This window comes from Citrus clementina, unplaced genomic scaffold (genome assembly GCF_000493195.1).
Source record: "Citrus clementina cultivar Clemenules unplaced genomic scaffold, Citrus_clementina_v1.0 scaffold_7, whole genome shotgun sequence".
Taxonomy (NCBI): Eukaryota; Viridiplantae; Streptophyta; class Magnoliopsida; order Sapindales; family Rutaceae; genus Citrus; species Citrus x clementina.
Genome location: NW_006262075.1, coordinates 4,678,046 through 4,699,024, shown reverse-complemented (window position 1 = coordinate 4,699,024; position 20,979 = coordinate 4,678,046). Strand labels below are relative to the sequence as shown.

The 20,979-nt window shown below is 34.0% G+C and overlaps 2 protein-coding genes across 5 annotated transcripts; both read left to right on the top strand.

Moving 5' to 3' along the window:
- The first annotated feature begins 1,328 nt into the window (after positions 1-1,328).
- LOC18037291 (probable starch synthase 4, chloroplastic/amyloplastic) lies at positions 1,329-9,578 on the top strand. 4 transcript variants are annotated; one of them, XM_006426123.2, is made up of 20 exons: positions 1,329-1,549; positions 1,628-1,675; positions 1,800-1,833; positions 1,921-1,999; positions 2,108-2,236; positions 2,720-2,924; positions 3,509-3,643; positions 4,454-4,558; positions 4,800-4,898; positions 5,007-5,136; positions 5,282-5,332; positions 5,421-5,531; positions 6,450-6,559; positions 6,760-6,928; positions 7,546-7,632; positions 7,889-7,960; positions 8,213-8,326; positions 8,798-8,859; positions 8,963-9,059; positions 9,200-9,578. In XM_006426123.2, exons 1-20 carry the CDS (start codon positions 1,440-1,442, stop codon positions 9,317-9,319), a joined length of 2,067 nt encoding a protein of 688 aa, XP_006426186.1. In that variant the 5' UTR covers positions 1,329-1,439; the 3' UTR covers positions 9,320-9,578. The 4 variants fall into 4 exon arrangements, with proteins under 4 accessions (XP_006426186.1, XP_024036699.1, XP_024036700.1 ...); XM_024180934.1 differs by having other exon boundaries at positions 1,444-1,515; XM_024180931.1 differs by lacking the exon at positions 3,509-3,643.
- A 540-nt stretch (positions 9,579-10,118) lies between these two features.
- LOC18037169 (probable sphingolipid transporter spinster homolog 2) lies at positions 10,119-18,971 on the top strand. The gene is made up of 16 exons (XM_006426121.2): positions 10,119-10,454; positions 10,914-11,045; positions 11,557-11,658; positions 12,093-12,197; positions 12,307-12,382; positions 12,488-12,562; positions 13,154-13,256; positions 13,350-13,403; positions 13,718-13,790; positions 13,927-14,024; positions 14,264-14,340; positions 14,531-14,644; positions 14,870-14,989; positions 16,187-16,315; positions 17,084-17,162; positions 18,393-18,971. The coding sequence occupies exons 1-16, from the start codon at positions 10,261-10,263 to the stop codon at positions 18,503-18,505; spliced, it is 1,644 nt and encodes a 547-aa protein (XP_006426184.1). The 5' UTR covers positions 10,119-10,260; the 3' UTR covers positions 18,506-18,971.
- The last annotated feature ends 2,008 nt before the right edge of the window (positions 18,972-20,979 follow it).

Sequence of the window (20,979 nt, the reverse complement as noted above, 5' to 3'; positions counted from 1 at the left end):
TTTGAAAAATTCAAATAAAGGAAAAAATTGGGGAAAAGATCAATTAAATCTATCTTCATTTATATTTTTTGGTGACTATTTTTTATTATATTTGACTACTAAGATTGCTTTAACATAAATTTTTTAATATAGCTATTTTAGCCTCGTATCGTAAGGTAAAAGTACTGAAATACCCACAAATTTCCTTGAACTTCAATAATTTTCTATACAAAATTTATTAATTGCTTTCTAATGATATATTATTAATATTCAACTAACTATCAAAATATATTCATCACATGTGGTTTAAATTTTATTTAAAACATATTAGACGATAAAACTTAAAACTAAATGCCTTAACTAATAGATAATACAAGTTTCCTAGGACAATTTAGTTATTTTATATTATAAAGAAAGAATAGTCAAATATTTTAAAGCAATTTAAATGGTCAAAGATTGTTAAAATACCTAAGTTAGAAAGGAAAAAAGTATTATAAAAATGATTGAATTAATTAATTGTTCAATTTTATTATTAATTTTAATTTTGTAAAATAATGTGAATTTATTGTAATTATTTTTATAAAAGTGGAGTGAATTTATAAAATAATGAGGTGAAAATATCCCAACTTTAGCCTTAGGTAAATGTGATCGCCTGATCGGTCCATAATGATTTTTAAACAACCAATTGCGTATTATAGTCCCTCTAAGCTTACCTTAGAGCTTTTCCTATGTACAACAATCATAGATCTAAGTATTTTATTGAAATCAACGGATATCGATAAAATGGAATAATTTGCATTTTTTTCTTTCTAAAGAATAATTGAATGTTTTGCTGTAACATCCAATATTTGATCCAAGTTTTTGGTTTTTGATTTACCAAATTTAGAAACGGAATGAAACAACAAGTATATATATATTTTTTTCTTTTGGAAGATTATGTACGTTACAAACTACAAAGTATACTCACATTTTACATAATGGATTTTTATACACTAATATTACAATCAGAATTATATTGATATATTATCAGAGATTTATCGGGACTATCTTTATACTTTTATTTTAGTACATGCCGAATTTCTATCCTCACTTTTTTTTTTTTTGGTGTAAAATTTATGTTCTCACTTAATATCATAAGAATATTTATTTTATCCCAATTTATGAAGAGACACCTCCATCCAATTTCTCAAACCCATACACTCAAATACACTCAAGCCTTGAGTGCATGGGCTGTGCCAATGGGCTTTTAAATTCTGATATCGAATGTCTCAATACAATTTATTTTAAAAAATTAATTTAGTTTCCCCTTTATATCATGCGCTTGCTTTTTGCTCAGGTGCTTTGGCCGTTGTGCGCAACTGTCTTGGAGTTGAGCGACATGAATTTAGACGAGCGTGAATGATTTGTACATCTCAATCGAACTCTCATTGGAATTAGAATTTGGAAGTGTTGGCGTGGCAATGTCGATGAATTTTTTGATAAACGCTGCGATACCTTCACCTCTTTATTTCTCTCAGCAGCTCAACACCACAAATCGTAAGCCCATTCGAGCTCCACTTCGCTGCTCCACGTAATGAAACTTATCCCGCACCGCAGTTCTACTTCTGTTTAATAATTTCAATTAATAAAATTGTTTTATTATTGGCAGGAACAACGGGGAGGTTAATGACTTGTCTACAATTCCCTCACAAATTGAGTGAGTGATCTTATTTTTCCTTTTAAATCAAATTCTTATTGCTATAGTTTTGGATACAATTACTCCTATTCCAAAAAAAAAATCTGAATCATTTTGTTTTTATTTTTTAAAATATGCATTGTAGGTTAGGAGCTCAGGATAACACTGGGGTGTCTAAGGTGTGTGTCTACAGGTTGCTTTTGCTTGTCTTGTATATTCAATACTTCATTTTCTCTTTTATTAAGAGTTTTGTTGTTTGCTTATAGGAAGAGTTTCGGTCTTCAAGTATTGAACGGGAAATGAAAAATAATGACATTTGGCGGCTCTTTAAAGAAGCTCAGCGGAGTTAGTCTTTATTTAACTATGCTTGTTTGTTCTTCTCTTTCTAATCTGTGAATTTTATGTGATATGATTGTTGCATTACGATTTATCTCTTTCTGATTTTATCTTCAGATATTTTGTACTTGAACAAGCAACGTCTCGATGCTGTTGAGGAGCTGAACAAAACAAACAGAGAAAAACAGTTGTTGCTTGAGAAGATAGAGCAGCTAGAGGTGGAAAAGCAGGCTGGTCTTGGGAAAGGTGGCTCTATCTTGAATCTAAGCATCTTTATTATTGAAGAACTAAATGAGGTTTTAAACAGTATATCCTTGTTTTCTTTACTTGTTCTTCAGCTTCGCATTTCTTGTAATTTAACATTTGTGTGATGTATTACTGTGAATAGGATTATTTATATTGGAATAACTTCTACACTAAAACTGCTAGCTAAGCAAAGGGAAAGGTGGTTCTCCTTTGAAAATATTGCGTCAAGTTTAGCTTGGAGTATAGTTATTTGTGCGGTTTAGAACATTTTAAGTGTTGTGAGTGTCTACTATATGTGAATTCTTGAAGATGTAACAATGTCTTTTCTGCTTGCTCTCAGGTTGAGAATTTCCTAATAAATACACACTGTCAACTTTTTTGGAGTTTACTAAACATATTATTATTTAGAAAGTAGCTTTTATTCGTAATAATTAGGATTTCACTTTGAAAAACACAGTTACATGGTTTCTCTATCTAAACCAGGTAATTTATCAATTTTCTGGGAGCTGCTACTTCGAATAGACTCAATGGTTCTCACAGGCATGATTAACTCTGGGGAGGCATCAAATTTGAGAAAGCTGGTGTTCGATTACAAAGTTAGTGTTGCTGATCTTTTTGCTGACATTCTGCCAGAAGGGGATGCTGATCTTTTGGCGGAACTTCGCCGCTTCGGCAGTGGAAGCAAAAAGTAAAATTTTCAAGTAGAAGTTTCGATTGACTTTTACTTTTGAACTCTCAAGGAAAATGTTCCTATATAGAATGCTAAAAGAAGAAAAACTATGCATGTTCTGGCATATGTATACATATACACACACAACAGAGACACATACATGATAGTAGGGTTAGACATAATAACCATGCGTGGTGGGTTTGAGTTAATAAAAGTTTCTCCCATAAAATGTGAATGGGTTCGAACTGAATTAGACATTTAAAATACTAACTAACCTCCAACCTTATCACAATTTTGAAAAGAAAAACTACTTGCAGTCTGCTTATATGATCATTGCCCAAGCTAAGAAAGGATGGGTAGCTGAGGAGGGTTGTATGGAGAAATGGTTAAGGTAAATGGTTTGTGGAGTCTTGCAACAACTCTATTATACTTGAGATTATGTTTCCTGTATAGCACTTCAATAAATGGAACTTTTCTGTGTTCACTTAGCAAAGTTCTGTTCTGTTCCTCTTGGTGAATGTTGCATTTTTTTCCTTTTCCTACCTCTTTCATTAAATAATTTTTCTATCCTAATAACCTTGCTGTTTATCTCTGCAATCCAGGAATGGCTTTCACATTATCCACATCTGCACAGAAATGGACCCATTGGTCTCAATAGGATCATTGGCATCATATGTAACTGGCTTATCTGGTGCACTGCAGAGAAAGGGGCACTTAGTGGAGGTCATTTTGCCAAAGTAATAGATGAATGTTATATTTTTTACTCTTTTATATACCTTAAGGCAAAATTTTGTCAACTTCTAGATCTATTGTTATCTTGTTTATTTACATATGAATTTGATAGGATGTCAATGTCAGAGCATTTTTATTTGAATCTCCTCATTTATTATGAAAATAGAGAAGCTTTCAGTTTCTACACAATCCTCTTCATTCATTTAGTCAGAAAAAAAAATTAAAGCGTTGAATGATAATGTTACTTGAGGAAAACTCTGTGCTTTTAGCAATTTTGGTGTCGCCATGCTGGAAACCTCCTCTACATCTCCTTTCTTGGTTTAACAACCAACATCCTTCCTTTGGTTCTTGGGAACAGTGAGAACTTGGTGTACCTGGGAATAAGGAGACCACACTCAAGATAGTATCGAAGCATCTGTGCTTCCACGGTTCCATCTAAATATGTTGTGGTGACATGGGATGATAAGCACTCTAGCTGAATTTGTCACTGTTCCATACAGTTAGGAGTATTAACATACATAAATATGTGTCAGAACTAGCATTTCAGAATTATCATAGATCACTTGTAAAATGAGTTGATTATCTCTCTCTTGATGTCAGTATAATTTTTCATTATAATTTGTATTTATCGAGAAAGGCAATAGTGAGATTGTTTATCATAACAGGACTGTGTAAACTATAACTGCTGATTCATAATGGAGAAAATAAATGGAGTATACCCTATGTCTGAAGCACCATTATTTTTTGTTTATAATTTGGACTATGAGCTTGAAGCTCCTTATTCTCTGAATTAAAGCAATCTACCTGGTAATTAGGTATGCTTGTATGAATCTGGATGGAGTCCAAGGGCTGCGAGAAATCAAGGCGGAATGTTATTCATATTTTAATGGTCAATTACATGCCAACAAAATTTGGATTGGGTGAGTTTGGGTTCTTTATACTGCAAATTCATGTTGGTTTCTAGGTCTCGGTCAAATTTTCTTTTGGTTATTGGTGGTTTAGTTTTTTTTATTGTTTCCTTCTTTTCTGTTCTGGGGAGAGGGAGGTGGGTGAAACAAAATGAATATAGAACTGCAGTTTTCAATATGTATTACTTTATGCCATTACAATCAACTCTTACCTGATACAATCAACTCTTTCCTTTTCATGCTCATTGTCCAGTGTTGTCAGTGGGATTGGAGTCACATTCATTCAGCCTTTGCACTACTCATCATTTTTCAACCGCGAGAGTGTATACGGTTACTCAGATGACTTTGAGCGGTTTGTAAAGTTATTTCTTTACCTTTTTTGCTATTGGTCGACTTAACTTTTGCTGTCATCTGCAGTTCCTATTTGTTTCGTGATGAGTTTTGTCTTTGATGCTTTCAGATTTACCTATTTTTCTCGGGCTTCATTGGATTATATTGTAAAATCCAGAAAGCAGCCTGATGTTTTGCACATACACAACTGGGAGACTGCTATTGTTGGGCCACTTTTCTGGGATATATTTGTTAAACAGGTGCAGCTTGGAACTTTTAGGTGGCATATATCATAGATGCATGATTAGAGAAGGCAAAATCCTTTCTAAAATCTTTGTTATAGGCAATAAATTGAAATGGAGCCAATCACTCTTTTACTAAATGTTTTCTTGCTCTCATATGTAGGGACTTGAAGGTACTAGAATTTTGTTATCCTGCCATAACCTTAATTCACTGGTAGGTTACCTTACTTTTACCTTTCTGGATTTATGTCCTCTAAATCCTCTTGACATTGACACAACACTACATGCTCAAAACGTTTTAGTGTCTTGAGCATCCTGATAAGCTAGCACTCTGCGGACTTGATCCTGCTAGGCTTCATCGTCCTGATCGTTTGCAGGATAACACTAAAACTCATCTAGTCAATATTTTGAAGGTAAATACGTCTGCTTAATTGAACTTTCCTCTTCCTGTGGTCTCTTATTCCTGAATACAAACTTAGCCTAGCACGTTCTGATTTTGTAGCCAAAATTGTAACTGGCCATCCACCTGGACAGGATTTATTTCAAGTATTTCCAAATGACATATCCCCTGCTGAATTCATATGTTAAATTATACTGCCTGGAGGACTAGATGCTCTTTCATCAAGGAGTGGTCATCTAATATATTGTTTATTAATTTTAGTTGATTTAGTGAAGAAGCCAGCATTAACATATGTGATTATTAACTGACAGAGACAGAGTGGAGCCCAATTCTGGTTATAGTATTGTTATCAAGTAGCATAGCAACATAGGAATTTTTATGTTCAAAGGCTTTACAATATGTGAGATGGAAAGTACTACTTTCTGCTGTTATGACTTTTTCCCCTTAACCTTGAGTACTGAATTTTATATAGTGACAAATTGAAGTTGTCCCTAGTTTGTCACCTAATGATGAACAACAAAAGAGTTTTCCTAAGTTTGGCCTTGTATTTTGAACTTGGAAAGAGTTTTGTCTTTTCATCAAATTTTTGTTACGTGGAAATGGGATGCCTCTCTCAGGATAGAGATGAGAATCATTAGATCTACTTCAAGTCTAATTGAAATTAAACTGGAACTGACTGGTTTATGATTTAACACAATTTGCAGGACTTTAATAAGATCAGTAATACCCATTTTAACACAAAAGAATAATTTCCCTTTCTCAGCCTCTCTTTTTTTCTTTTCTGGGTACTCCTGATTTTATTTCTTAAATGTGCCAAACATCACCACAGTGTCTATTGTGTTATTGTGTTAAATTCCTCATTCATTAGAAGCTTTAGTTTATTTTGGTTGTCTGTCATAGGTTCAAGATACTATTTTCTCCCCACTTGCAGGGTGGTGTAGTTTACTCGAATAAAGTTGTAATAGTGTCATCTATGCATTCAAAGGGCAGGATCATCCGCAGTTTGAGTCATGGGCTAGAATCTACCTTAGCCATTCACCAGTGAGTAACATTGTGTGCCATTCCTGAACTTTATCTTTCAAATATCTTGTGACATACCTGTTTTGGCATTTTTCCATTCTTCTTCATGCAAAATGAGATAGAGCTGAAACTTTTTGCTATCACTATTGATTTCTGATATTTTGGCTGCAACAAATTGATTTGTTCTGGTATTTTCTTCATCCCACCACATTTGGCTGCAGGGACAAGTTGCTTGTTGCTCCTTGTGGATTTGACAGCTCCACTTGGGATCCTTCAAACGACAAATTTCTTACAGAAAATTATTGTGCAGAGGACATGAAGGGAAAAACTGTTTGCAAAGTTACGCTACAACAGCAGCTGGGGTTATCCAAAGATGCTTCTACTATTGTTGTAAGTGTTATCCAATGGTCAGTTCTAAATGATAACATTGTAATGTAATCAACACAAACTTCTGCTTCTGCAGGAATGAGCAATAACACTTAAATGTAATCATATACATTACTTTCAGATGAAAAATTCATCTTGGACCGTAAAGCACAATTGAGTTTTCAATTACACTGCAAAGAATATGTTGATGTAGACAATAAGCTGGGAAAAAAAAAAAAAAGAAAAGAGAGAGAGAGATAGAAAGAAAGGAGAGGTAATACAAAACTAGAAAAGGTAAGAAAAGACGAGAGTAATTAAGCGGAACTCCAATTTTCATTCTTTTGATAGTCAATCAAGTCTGTTAGAAACTCCTTATTTGCAGTTCCCAAAACCAAAATTGGAAAGGAAACTAGAAATAAACACTTAACAAGAAACGAAATATCTTCTTGTCAGATGATGACAAACTAAATCAATTCGAATACGGGGGAGAGCGAGTTCCCAAACTGAAAGTGGCTCCTAACTTGAATAATTCTAATCCGATAACGTCAATCTATACTACATTTTTCACCTTTATATCATTGTTTTTTTTTCCCCATTTTCTCCCAAATATTTCTGAGAAGCAAAATCAATTATTTCATCAGGTTGGTTGCATCTTCTCAGATGTATCAGATGTGTTTTTGGAGAACCTGAAGGCAGTCGTACGAGGTGCTAAAATGAGGGGTATCCAGGTTTGTAATTCTGTCTGAATTGTGTATTTTACTCTGACAGAATGCATTGCTAGTAGCTAAATTTACAGAAAACCTAGTTGGCTGATATTATCGTGCAATTAATTTTAAATATTAAGATATATGCTGTCATTCCTTTCGAGGTTATAGCAGCTTGTCAATTAGAAAGATTACTTTCTTTAAAATTTATCTGGCTTGTATTTGTGTTTTCTTGCAACGGATTCTCCATGGATGTGAACTTCGAAGTGATTCTGTACAGTTTGTCTTCACGGGGACTAACAAACTGCCAAGTGCAAGTAGGGCGCTGGTTTCTTTTCAGGAAGAACTCAAGGTAAAGGCCTGAATGCATTTTGTTTGTCTTTGCTTTCCTACAAATTTTACATGTTCAAACAGAAATTGTCCCCTTTCTGAAGCCATTTTTCTTTTCAGGAAAAGGCCAAAATTAAATGAAAAAAGTTTCTTAAGCTCATTATAGCATTTGCTGTCTTTTCTGCTTAACTTACAATGATAGTTTTTAAAAATTTTCATTCTAGCTTAACTCCAATAGTCTAATTTGGTAACTGGTGTTCTCATCTCTTCACAGGATGGAATTGTGATATTCGTGGACAGCTATGATGATGCTCTATTGCATTTGATCTTTTCAGGATCTGATATTATCTTGTGCCATTCCTTTCATGATCCTCTGCTCCAAGTGCCAGTAAGCTAAAAATAACTTAGCTTATCTAGGCAATGGTATTAGCTTTTTATAAAATACTGGAAGCAAGGTTTTCTCTGTGACTATCATCAGAATCCATGCTATCATCTAGAAAACCTTTGGGCTTTGCTGAATAGCTTCATATGAATGTAGATGCTTGTAACATAATAACAACAAATGCAGACAACTCAACTGGAGTTTTTGCCCAGTGGCTGGCCTGCTATATCCTCTTTCTGCCCAAGATTCTGATCCTTGCTAAGAGCCTTGACGGATTCTATTTTAATTGATCTCTTGCCTTGTGATCTTTGTTACATTTGCATTATCGATCTTCTGTGTACTTGATTAAATCAATTTTGAAAACTTTGTCATGAAATTGTTATAATCTCCAAGTCTCACATCGTTGTTTGGCCTCTTTCTACCATATAAGTGTGTACTAAAAGCTGTTGTTTTCTTTGTGTAATTTGAATAATGTAGCTTAAGGCTTTAAAATATGGAGCTGCTCCAATTGCTGTAACCTCTAGCGATATCGAATTCAGGTAATGATATTTTGTATACATTGGATGTTACTGAAAAGAATACCAGTGTGACTTTGCCTCCCCCTCAAAAGACTCATGCTGTATGCCCAATTTGTCCTAGCAGGTATTTTGCAGAATTTGACCACGAGAGCACTAGATTTTCACGGTTCATCAGTTCTACCTTCGGAAATATTTCCCTAAGCCAGGCTCTGGAAGAAATTGTGAGTATACCTGTAGATAAACTCTTAATGATTTATGATTTGACAGCGGGATATTTTTATGAATGTAAAGGATGTTTTGATGCCTACCAAAGTCTTCTTCCCATGTTTTCAAATTTTTATTTATTTATTTTTTGGTGTAGAAAAACAACCCTTTGTCATGGAAAAGGAAGATCAAGGATGCCATGTTACAGGACTTCTCATGGGATGCTGAGTGCTATGACATTCACATTTCTGCGTACACGGCTATAAAGAATCTATGAAACGAGCAAATATGTATGCACATTATGTATATTCAATGAGTATAGCTAATTATGCATGCCGGTTGCATAAGTTATGTCTCCATCCATGAGGACCTAGCCTGGAGGTAATAAACTGGGAGAATAAGGGACTCAATTCAGTTGAAAAGCTTTTTTCATTTAGTATATAAAAGGAGATGGAAATAAGTGGGGATTAGCAGCCCGCTTGTTCTTGCTGTGAAGTGGCCTGATATTAAGATGAGCAGTGTCACTTGATAGAAAAATAATGTTATAAATTGTTGATATAAAAGCAATTTTTGATTTATTTTTATCCTCGTTTGCAGAATTAAATATCTCACGGATCCATCCCCTATTCCCTTTGGCATTTCCGTTTTCTGTCAGCCAGTGGATTGGTTTTAATTCTTTTAATAATTTATAAATGGACCTTGCTACCTTAGTGTGTGTGAGAACAAGGTTGTAATACTCCTGTAATTTTCTTTTTCATAGTAAATTACATGTTACCTAATAGAAATCACAGCGTGAAATAAGTGATTAGTGCTTAACAAGAAGTCATATAAATTGAGGCGCTTCTTAAATTAAAAATGAAAATCATAATCCGCTGTCGGGGAGGGTCAACACATTGACACTACTAAATGAACCGTGCTATGTGCATAATAAAAGGCCTTGATTTCTTACATAATAATCATGTAAGTTACTCACAATTATAAAGTTACACAAAACAAATTAAGTTTAATTTACTTAATATAACTTTGTGCTTATATGATGTATTATGTATGAGATCTCTTGCCTTAAGTGGAAAAGACATAACAGAATATCCCGTGTGGGTGACATTGGAGGAATGAGGGGGAGTGGATGGTTGTTGATTGCGTAAACACATAGAAACTGAAAAAATAAAACGAAAATAAAATTTTAAAATATAATTAAAAAAAAAAAGGGACAGAGAGATGTTGTCAGCGTCAAGTAACCGGAGTGATGATGTGGTCGATGTCGATCAGAATTCTCAACCCAATCTACCCATACAACAGTCGAAAAATCAATCTCTCTCTCATCGGCCTCCGCCTTTAGCTGAAGTCGAAATGGCCACCAGGTCCCTCTCAGAAGACTCGCCTCCAACTCCTTCTTGGTTCACTCCCAAACGGTATTTTACTTTCTTTTTTCTCATATCTTTTAGCGAATAATTTGAAAGAAATTTACGATCAACTTGTGGAGTTTAACTAGTCCGTGTGCTACTTTGTATGTTTAATTATGATTTGTGCGCGTTTGTGTGTGAATTACTGGTAATAGATGAGTTTAGAACTGTTAGGGCTTCGACTATTCGTGTATTATCTTAACGAAAATCTTAATGAAATTAACACTTGCTCTGTTCAAGATTATTAATGAAATTGAAAAGAAACTGTTGCTGCTAGAGTTATTGTAAATTGAAGAATGTGTTCTAGTAATAGAAATTGGGTCAGATTTAATTGAAAACTTGTTCTGTTACTTAGTATAAGTATAACCTCCATCACAGTTAAGTTTTAGATTATGAATTGGGTTACAATTATTTATTTTTCTTTCTGTTTCTTGTGGATTCGCATTAATTTAGTCTCTTAATTTGCAGTTTGCTCGTCATCTTTTGTGTGATCAACATGTTAAATTATGTTGATCGAGGAGCTATAGCGAGCAATGGTGTCAATGGGAGTCAAAGAACTTGCGATGATAAAGGAATATGTACTTCTGGTAGCGGGATTCAGTTAAGATTTACTTTAGGTTTTTGCTCGGTTGTGTGGCTCTGTTAAAAGTTATGTTCAGTGTTTATACATCCTTGTATCATATACTTGTCACATGATGAATTTGCATCTTAGTTTAATTTTTCGAACAACTGGTGGACTTTTGTATTCCAAGATTGCTTTGCATGTTATTGAGTATCAGCAACAGAGTTATCAATCCTGTTTTTCTTGTATGGTCGGATACCATCATTGTCTGGCCATATGGTAGTGTTCTTGTTACATTTGCTTGTTTGCAAGGGCAACTTGGGAATCACAAGCACCAGGCTAGGTTGGCAACCTTCACACAACACGCACAGCCAATTTTGCACATACCTACCTACATCTGCATTTTATCCAAATGGTGTATGCTTTATTGCATTGGAAGGACATAAACGTTCTTGTATTAGCAACTTCCATCCTTTTGGCTATCAGCTTTCAAAATTTTGGCTGGTGATTACTTGGTTTATATTTTCTTAAAGTACATGGTTCTTGCAGGGGTGATTTTAGGTTGAATAACTTCCAAGATGGTGTTCTATCATCTGCGTTTATGGTTGGACTGCTTGTCGCTTCACCAATATTTGCTTCTTTGGCAAAGAGGTGAACATCTTCACTAGATATATGGCTGATTTAGTCTGCTGTTCTGTATTTTGAATATAGGGAGAGATCAAGTGTGGGCAAGACTAGTGGGTTGGATGAAGGAACTGAAACAAGATACAGCTTCTAATAAAGAGTAGAAAATGCAAATAGATGCTGGCAAATGGACCACAATCAGTGCTTTCATTTTTTATTTTTAGTTCTGATTCTCTTTACCGTAATTGTTGATGCACTGCGATGCAGTGTGGAAGAGTTTCTTTGTTAAACGTCCTTTTGCATTCATGTATTATTATGCCTTATTGGCCTAATTTTGAAGAGAAGTATGAAAAAAAAAAATTTCTCTCTTTGAGAAAGCTAGCTGCTGGCAGTTCGGTAAATCTTTTAGAGTTTACTGTTACCCAATTGGTCTGTAGTTCTCATCGTTGTTCTCAATGCAGTCACAATCCTTTTAGGCTTATTGGTGTTGGATTATCTGTCTGGACATTTGCTACAGCTGGGTGCGGTAGTTCATTTGATTTTTGGTCTATCGCAATATGTCGCATGTAAGTTTTGACATTGTCCTGCTTTTGAAGCTTTTTTCTTTGTCCAATCATTGCAATTGTAATTTTTTCTGCTAAGCTTTTAGATACAATGTTGGTCTTCTTCTTTTAGGTTGGTTGGTGTTGGTGAAGCCTCTTTCATAAGTCTTGCAGCTCCATTTATAGATGACAATGCTCCTATTCCTCAGGTTGTTGGTTTTGTTTCTTTTCTTGAAGAATGTCTAAAGCTAGATTTTTCCTCTGTTTTTGCTCATTGCATAATTACTATAAGTAATTCTCTCTCATAATTCCAGAAAACAGCTTGGCTTGCAATGTTCTACATGTGTATACCAACTGGAGTTGCTTTGGGCTATGTTTATGGTGGACTTGTAAGTGTGCATGTTTGATTCACCGCTTCCACAGTCTTTTTATCTGGTTCTTTTCTGTTGTTTAAGTTATATCCTTTTCATTATCAGTTTATTTGTTGTATCTAGTCAATCATACTTTAATCTTTGATTGCTATTGTGCTTTTGAATTGATTTTGGCTCGATTAATTTTAGAAGGGTTTGGTTTTGTTTTATAGTTTTTTTTTTCATTTTCTTTTATTATTATTAATAACCATTCCAGATCTGGAAAAGCCCTCCTGATTGGTGGTTGTCCATAACAAAGATAAAGTCGTTCAACTTCTGAATACTTGTTTAGTTATATGCCTGAGTTATTTTTATTTTTTTTTGCTTTTCTGTCCTTATGGCTCTGTAATAAAAGAATTTTTCTGCAAATTGTCTTTGGCTTGTACTGGAGTAATTTTGATGTCCGTATCCCTTCTTTGAACTTGATGGTGTTAAACTTGTCGTCTGTTTTAGTGGTCCAATGTTTTTATAGGTACGTTAAGTGACAGTCCTGTATATTTCTCTCTCTCTCTCTCTCTCACGATCGTAAAGTTCGATGATAGTTATCTTCTTCTTATTCTCACTATTTAGGTTGGAAGCCATTTAAACTGGCGCTACGCTTTCTGGGGAGAGGCCATTCTAATGCTTCCATTTGCTGTTTTGGGTTTTGTCATTAAACCTTTGCAGTTAAAAGGTGTGTGTATAATGATTTATCATCCACCCTTCAGAAGGTTCTCAATATCTCTTGTTCCACATTAATTTACCTGTTATTGAACTACGACCACAGGGTTTGCTCCTGCTGAATCAGGAAAAGCTCAAGTTGTTGCTTCTGTCTCTGAAGGTACTGCTTGGTCTTCATTATTTTGTCATAATTATTTGTAAGTACTGCTGTTAGTTATTTTATTTTTTTGCCCGAAAAAATTTCTACAGTTTGTCCTGTTACAGAAGTTCTGAATTGCTTACTGTGTTGTCAACTGCTAGTAATTACAGTGAAGCTCCAAAAGTATAAATTCTTTTTATCTCCATCCTATACTGTTGGTTTCTTCATTCTTGAATTATTTTTCTTATTTTATCTTCTTAGGCGGGCTTTTGGGGGGGGGGGGGGGGATCATTGCCTTTTCTGTTCCCTTCAAGCACTGATTCCTTCTGTTGCAGGTTCAGAGGCTTCAAACTTAAATGATCATGTGTCTGAAGATATCAGTGATCAAGCCTCTGAAAGAAGTATCAAGTGAGTGGCTTTTGAATGTTTGATGTACATTAAGCTATGCCTTACAAAGCAAAGGCATAAATGGAGAACCAATTTATACTTTATAATTGATTAATGGTTATATTCTTTTCCTGACGACAATCCTTCTATGTTGCAGGTCGATAGGTGAATCCAGATTTTTGAATCAGTTATCTCAATTTTCACAAGACACGAAAGTTCTTTTGCAAGAGAAGGTTTATGTTGTAAATGTTCTAGGTATCTGCCAGGTTCTCTCCTCAATGGCATCATGCATTCTTATTTTTATATTAATATCAATCCAATGGAGCACAAATCTTAATGATCTTGCTCGTCCTACTTTTTGTGGTTCCAAAACTTTAGTTACATTGATGTCTGGGAATCTATGTGTGGTTTATTTCAGATTATTTACAATGTATTGCAAACTTTGGATTTGTGGAGAATCTTTTAACTTTTTAAACTCTTTAATTTGTTGGCAGGATACATAGCATACAACTTTGTCATTGGAGCATACTCATATTGGGGCCCTAAGGCTGGTTATAATATTTATCACATGGTACTACAATGATACTTTTCTTTTTGTTTTTAGTTTTTCATTCATCTTATTGCATTACGTTGTAACCTGCTGCTGTTTAAAGAAAAATTGCTAATTTTCTTTATTTTTATTCTTCTTTTATTTTATATATTTATTTATTTTTTTGGTGTTTTTATGTTGACAAACTGATTACCGTTGACACTTTTTATAGAGTAATGCGGACATGATGTTTGGAGGGGTTACAATTGTTTGTGGAATTGTGGGAACCATATCTGGAGGCTTCATTCTTGATCAAATGGGTGCTACAATCTCTAATGCTTTTAAGGTGAGTTCTGTTGTATCACAAGTATTCTTAGATCATGTTATGGAAATGGCTTCCCTTTCTATGTTACTAGCTAAGTGTTAGAAGGAGAATGAATTTCTTTTAACTTTGTGGGATATTTTACCAAAGTTCGAAGAGGTAGCCATTTGTTTATGGGTTTATTAAATTTGAACTGGTATATGAATGTGTTTGAAGCTAAGTTCTTATTGCATTATACTTTTATTACAGCTTCTTTCTGCAGCAACATTTCTGGGTGCAATATCTTGCCTCACTGCCTTCTGTCTAAGTAGCTTGTATGGTTTCTTAGCTCTTTTCACAGTGGGTGAACTACTTGTCTTTGCCACACAGGTAATATTATAGTTGTCTTGTATGGAGATTTTATTGTCTTCAGCTCATGTTTTGCATGCTTTACATATGTCTTAAGGTTATACATAAAGAGCCAGACCTATTAAAAGTTTCTAGTAGTATTTTACCTTGTTGAAATATCTTGCATTTAACTGGTAATTTATTAAATCCTAGTTGGAATTCGTGGGGATTATCAAACTGGTGATCTGACTCCGGACCTTGCCCTTTACATAACTATATGGATACCTTATGTGGCCCCACTCAGTGCTGGTGTTAGTTTAAGCCATAACGTCAAGGTTTTCTGCAAAGGATTTTCACATATTGGTGATGTACATATGATATTAATCTTGCCCAATTATTGGGCCATTTCAGCATATTCCAGTATGCATCAGTAATGCAATGTTTAAACAGTTTCAATTCCACTAGTAAGGACACCTCTTTGTTCTTCTCATCCCAATGCAGGAGTTGCAGTCACATACTTGGTTCTAGCTTTTCAAATTCTTTAGGAATTTTCACAATGTGTTGATTTAATTTTTAAATTCCTTACAATTTATGTTGCGTACTTGTTTTATCAATTAGATTCTGATATCTCTTTCTAGGCCCCTTTCTGATGTTTGTTTTTTGTTCTTTCATCCAATATGGTTATTTTTTCTTTTCTTTGGTCCAATGTGGTTATTGCTGTATGCTAACTTCATAGCAATGATGTGATATGGATATAACGTTGTGTGCTAGATCTATAGTTATTTGTTACCGTTGTTTTCTGTTTTATATTTTCTTTTTCCCTTTTTTCTTCTTTAATCTTTCTGTGTCATATCCTTAAGTAGCACCTATTTCAATTCCCATTCCTTAAGTTGAGATCAAAGAAAATGTCCATCTTAATGGTGTGTTTGCTTTCTTTAATTTTATGCAATCATTAGGAAGGTGTTGGTGCAGTTGAGCTTGAACTTTTTCTTTACTTTTGTTCAAGGGACTTAGGGTTCGTACTGCATTTTGGCATCATTTTATTAACAGGCTTTATTCTGGTCCAAATTGTTTTTTTCTTTTAGCCTAACTACTTATGCTGACTATTATGCTTTATTGGCTCAGTATATTCATGTTGATGGAGTATTTTATTGGACTATCATTATTATGAAATTTTACCAGTTAACTTTGGCTTGGTAATTCTGAGTCACTCTCTTCTCATGGCATTGCTTTTTGCAGGCTCCAGTTAATTATGTGTGTCTCCATTCTGTCAAACCAAGTCTGAGAGCATTATCAATGGCTATATCCACTGTCTCAATCCACATCTTTGGTGATGTTCCTTCCTCGCCACTTGTTGGTGTCCTCCAGGTGTGCCTTTAAAGTTCTGGTCACTCATATTTTCGGGGTTGTTAAGAGTAGTATTTTGTATTGATGATATCTGAAGTGTCTGGTTCTGATGCATGAATTAGTATGATATATTAGTCTTTTACATTGATTTCGTGATTAAGTGTTTTTAAGAGTGCTGATAATACATATCACTTTCATCCTTGACCAATGCTGTCTGAGATGCCATACCGTCTAAAGTGCTAATAATTCTAAGGAAAATTGACTGCAGTGCAAGAGATGTATTTTATTGGTGGATGTTTAGCTACATGGTGCTTGTAAAAAGGTGTTGTAGAATTATATGAGAAGCCATTTGCATGTAAAGGAATTGTGTTGCTATGCTAATTAACTGGTTAAAACTAAAAAGGGAATTTTGCAAACTTATGAACTGCAAGAATAAGTTCCATTTATTTCGAGGAATTAAATCAGGTTATAGAATGGTCACTGTATTGATTGAGAATCCCAGTATTTTGGTTCCTGTTACTACCTTCATGCTGGCATATTCTGGTGTCACTTCATTATATCTATTAGCTCACTATCTCTGCTTGGTGTTACTTAATATTGCAGTATTTACTTTGGTAAAATAATTGAGGGTGACTGTTGCTTGAAGCACCAATGAATTTTCTGTTTAAGGGAGGTAGCTTATACATTGTGTGGCTTACCTACCCATAGCATTTAGCTTATTTCATTTTATATTTTCAGCTTTTGATTGTTTTTGTGAATCATTTTGACTTAAGCGAATGCCTTACTCAGGATCATGTCAACAATTGGAGAAAAACAACACTTGCTCTGACATCTATATTTTTTCTTGCTGCTGGGATATGGTTTGTAGGTGAGCAAAAGTGTTTATTGGTTATAACTAGTATGTCTTGACTAAGTATTTGTATCCCTTTAATGTTTGGGTCAGCATATGCCTCATATATAACTGATTTTAAACGGTCAAGAATTATACATATAGAAATTTAAAATATAAAACTGAATCTTTAATAGTTGAAGTGAGGATCAAGCTGCATCATATTGTTATATTTCTTTACTTACACTACCCAATGACTTCTTGTAGCATTTATTTATATTGATCTGACCATTAAATCAAATGCATTCCTATAATCTGCCATGCGTGTTAGATATAGTTGTAATTGCATATTTATAGCCATCTGAAACATAAACATTACGAACTGTTATTTTTGGTTTACTGCAGTCAGTTGACCCCTAGGGATGTTTGGTAGTATTGACGTCTAACAGTTAATTTTATGAATTCTGGATCCTATTAAAAGTTTGACTGGTGTACATTTAAGTTTTGCACCAGCTGCACTCTGATGTTAAATATACACTGAAATTCTTTGTAAAATACCATATTGGATTGATCTATAGTGTTCTCTTTAACTATACAGCATATAGCATGCACAAAAATTTTTCTGTGTTTGTTGTCTGATGTTGTTATAGAATGTTTGGGTGCTGTAGAGGTTTGTGGGGCTGTAGTATGAGAGTCTCTGAACTTAGCAAAGTGGAATGGCTAACTGTTGGAAGCGATATTGATATTATTGTATATAATGTAGCCAATCAACTGTATTCTGCTTTTGTGTAGTACAGCTTGGCTTAGGCCGCCGCCAAGTCCATGTGGTTTAATGCAAGTATTTTGTGAGTCATGTTATATTTTCTTGGGAGGATGAAATTTTTTAATGTGGTCATATGTGACTGTTATGCACCACCTTGGTATGCAAATCCAGAATATGGCTTAACAACATAATTCTAGGAAACTTCTGTGCCCAGTGTCAATATGAACTGTCTTTCAACCACTTACCCCCCTCGCCTTCCCCCAAGTTCTGACGCTGATTGTCTGGCCCAGAGTCAATATTAACCGTCTTTTGCCCACTTCCCCCATACCCCAATCACCCAAGGTCCAACCCTGCTGCATGCCATTACCAAGTAGTTTTTATAATCCATGACAGCAAATCCCTGTCATGAACATTAAAAAAAAAAAAGATTTCGACCTTTGTAGTCTGGATGTCTTTTCTATCTGATTCGAGTTTAATAAAGTTGTCTTACACGACCTTTTTGACAGGGATTTTTCTGAAGAGCATTGACAAGTTTAATGAAGATGGTGAAAATCAAATCTCCGTAGATTCAAAGGCCAATATGAAGCCTTTGCTTGAAGGGAATGGGGACAACTTATGATTACATTTGCAACTGTGCCTACATCTTGTGTGCTTCAACAAAAAGGAATGCAAAGTTGCTAATTTGCTTCCACTTGTTTACTGGTTAGCGAATTTAAAAATTTATTTTGGTTGGTTTTGTTAGGCATCTGAGAAGTTGGGGACTGGACGAGAACAGGGTATTGCTGGGAAGGGATCCCTATACTTTCTGAATATTGTATAGCTTTCGGAGCATGGTTTTCAGAGAAATATGATTTAACAGAAAGTCTGATGACAATGTAGAATAGCTCCAAAACGGCTGTATGTGGAGGAGGCATTCTGGTGCTACTTTGAAGTGTTGGTCAAGCCATCTTGCAATCAAAGTGTCTTTCTTGGTATGTGAATAGCATTGGTGTACTTTAACTGAAATTGCAATCAGCTTGTATGTAGTGACGACAACAGTTGGGACTCGAACTAAAACTATATCGAATTCACCTGTATTTTTACAATTGTAATTGTTAAAAAATTAAAATAAATAAAATAAATAACTCTTTTATTAAAATCATGTGTTATTAAACATACTAGATGATGTGTCATTTATCATGAAATTGAACAGGCAATAAAAACAACGTGTCGTTTACAATTTAATCCATAAACGACTAGTCATTTAGAGGGTGCGTTGGTGCATATCAATAATACAAAGCACAAATTGAAAGCAACCAATATGTTCAAATTTCAAATGTTTTTTTTTTCAACCATAGGATCATAAAAAAATATGAATAATGGAATATTAAAAAAGTTGATATAATTTCTTTTTTTATCATTGGTATTTAGAAGAGTACAATTGACGATATTTATTTTAATCAGATTAATCAGATCGGATCAAATTTAATTGGATTTTAATTTTCATCGGTTTTGATTATATTGATTTTCAATAAGTGATTGGATCCAATACATGGTGGGTTAGACTTAGATTGGTATTGAACACCCGTATCGCAAAGCTATATTTATATGATTGGAGTTTATTATGTTGTTATTGTAATTGATTATTAGTACAAGGAATTGTTTTAAAAAATTATTAAAAACATGTGGAATTAAACAAAATAGATGTTGCTTCATTTATCAAAAATAGTCAAGCCTTCACATCATCTATCTAATTCAAAACTAATAATCATTTATGTTTTAATGCATAAACGACGGTCGTCTAAAAGATATGTTAACGGATACTAGTTATGCATGTCAATTGTAAAACTGAGCAGGACGACATGTCCTTTTTTTTTTTTTAAATTAAGTGAAGGACATGTCATTGTAGTGTGAAACTATAAACGACATATCATCTAGTATATACGTCAAATAATATTGTTTATGCACTAATGACAAATCTCTCTCTTTAAAAAAAGATAAAAATTGAAAGGCACCAATGATATAAAGAGAAAAATTATTAGAGTTTATTAAAATTATTTTCATATTCTCAATAGGTGGTAACTGAGTAATTTGGTGAGATAAAGTGAGAGGGGTCAAACTCGAATATCATCATTCTTGCAAAATAGAAAATCCAATGTTATTAGATTGATTTATATATAGACCAATGGTTCAAATCTAATATAAGCATATCCAATTAACTATTTTTAATTTTCTTTATTTATTATTTAAAAAAATTACATATCACCTTTATATTTTACTTGTTAATAAAATAAAACCTAATTTAAAAAAAATGAACTGCAAAATAAAAAATTGTTCATTTATCATTTCTACCAAAGATAGCATGTTTTAAATTAATAATCCGGGCCCCGGTTTCCCTCAGTTGCATGCACATCGTGGGTAGAAATAAGGGTAGGTAGATCATAAAGGTGGTACCACAGTTTTGCACCATAATTTTACTCCGGTATGTTAATTAAATTAAATGGGATGAACTTAAGAGCATATTATGATGATGATGATTGGGATACGCCTGCGGTGTCACACTGTCATGGTCCCTCAACTGACGACAGTCAATATGTTTCTCAGCTGCATTCAATAGTCAACCATTTGTTTGGTTGCAGTAAATTAGTTAACAGTATCATATCATATCATATCTATTTATCTGAAATACATCGTCTTCCCCGGTCATCACCTGACTTGATTGGCGACAGCTGTGCATTTAATCTCTCCTATCGATAGAAAAGGAAACCAATCAGTAAGACCAAGTCCACGAGCATTACTATTCCAAACACAGCATACACACGTGTGATGCCACTTAACCCGTGAACAATCCTAGAGAGAACAAAAATCACCATCACAAGTTCACAACGCAAATAAGCATAAGAAATGGCTCATTTGGTTTTGGATAAATACTCATTTGGTTTTTGTACTTTTAATTAAATAATTATTTAATTCTTATATTTAAAAAAAAAAAGTATTTTAACACATCTATGTTATTAAATATATTAAAGTACAGTTCTTTTTTTTTTTTACAATAATACCTTCACAAAACTACTCTTAGAGATATTAATAAAAAACAATAATTTATTAAATTAA

Excerpts from the sequence above, each read along its gene's own strand:
- LOC18037291 (XM_006426123.2), top strand. The coding sequence starts at position 1,440 with ATGTCGATGAATTTTTTGATAAACGCTGCGATACCTTCACCTCTTTAT. Across the intron at positions 2,000-2,107 it reads CTTTAAAGAAGCTCAGCGGA|ATATTTTGTACTTGAACAAG; the intron begins GTTAGTCTTTAT and ends TTTTATCTTCAG. Across the intron at positions 9,060-9,199 it reads GCCAGGCTCTGGAAGAAATT|AAAAACAACCCTTTGTCATG; the intron begins GTGAGTATACCT and ends TTTTTGGTGTAG.
- LOC18037169 (XM_006426121.2), top strand. The coding sequence starts at position 10,261 with ATGTTGTCAGCGTCAAGTAACCGGAGTGATGATGTGGTCGATGTCGAT. Across the intron at positions 13,404-13,717 it reads TGTTGCTTCTGTCTCTGAAG|GTTCAGAGGCTTCAAACTTA; the intron begins GTACTGCTTGGT and ends CTTCTGTTGCAG. Across the intron at positions 14,645-14,869 it reads CAATCTCTAATGCTTTTAAG|CTTCTTTCTGCAGCAACATT; the intron begins GTGAGTTCTGTT and ends CTTTTATTACAG.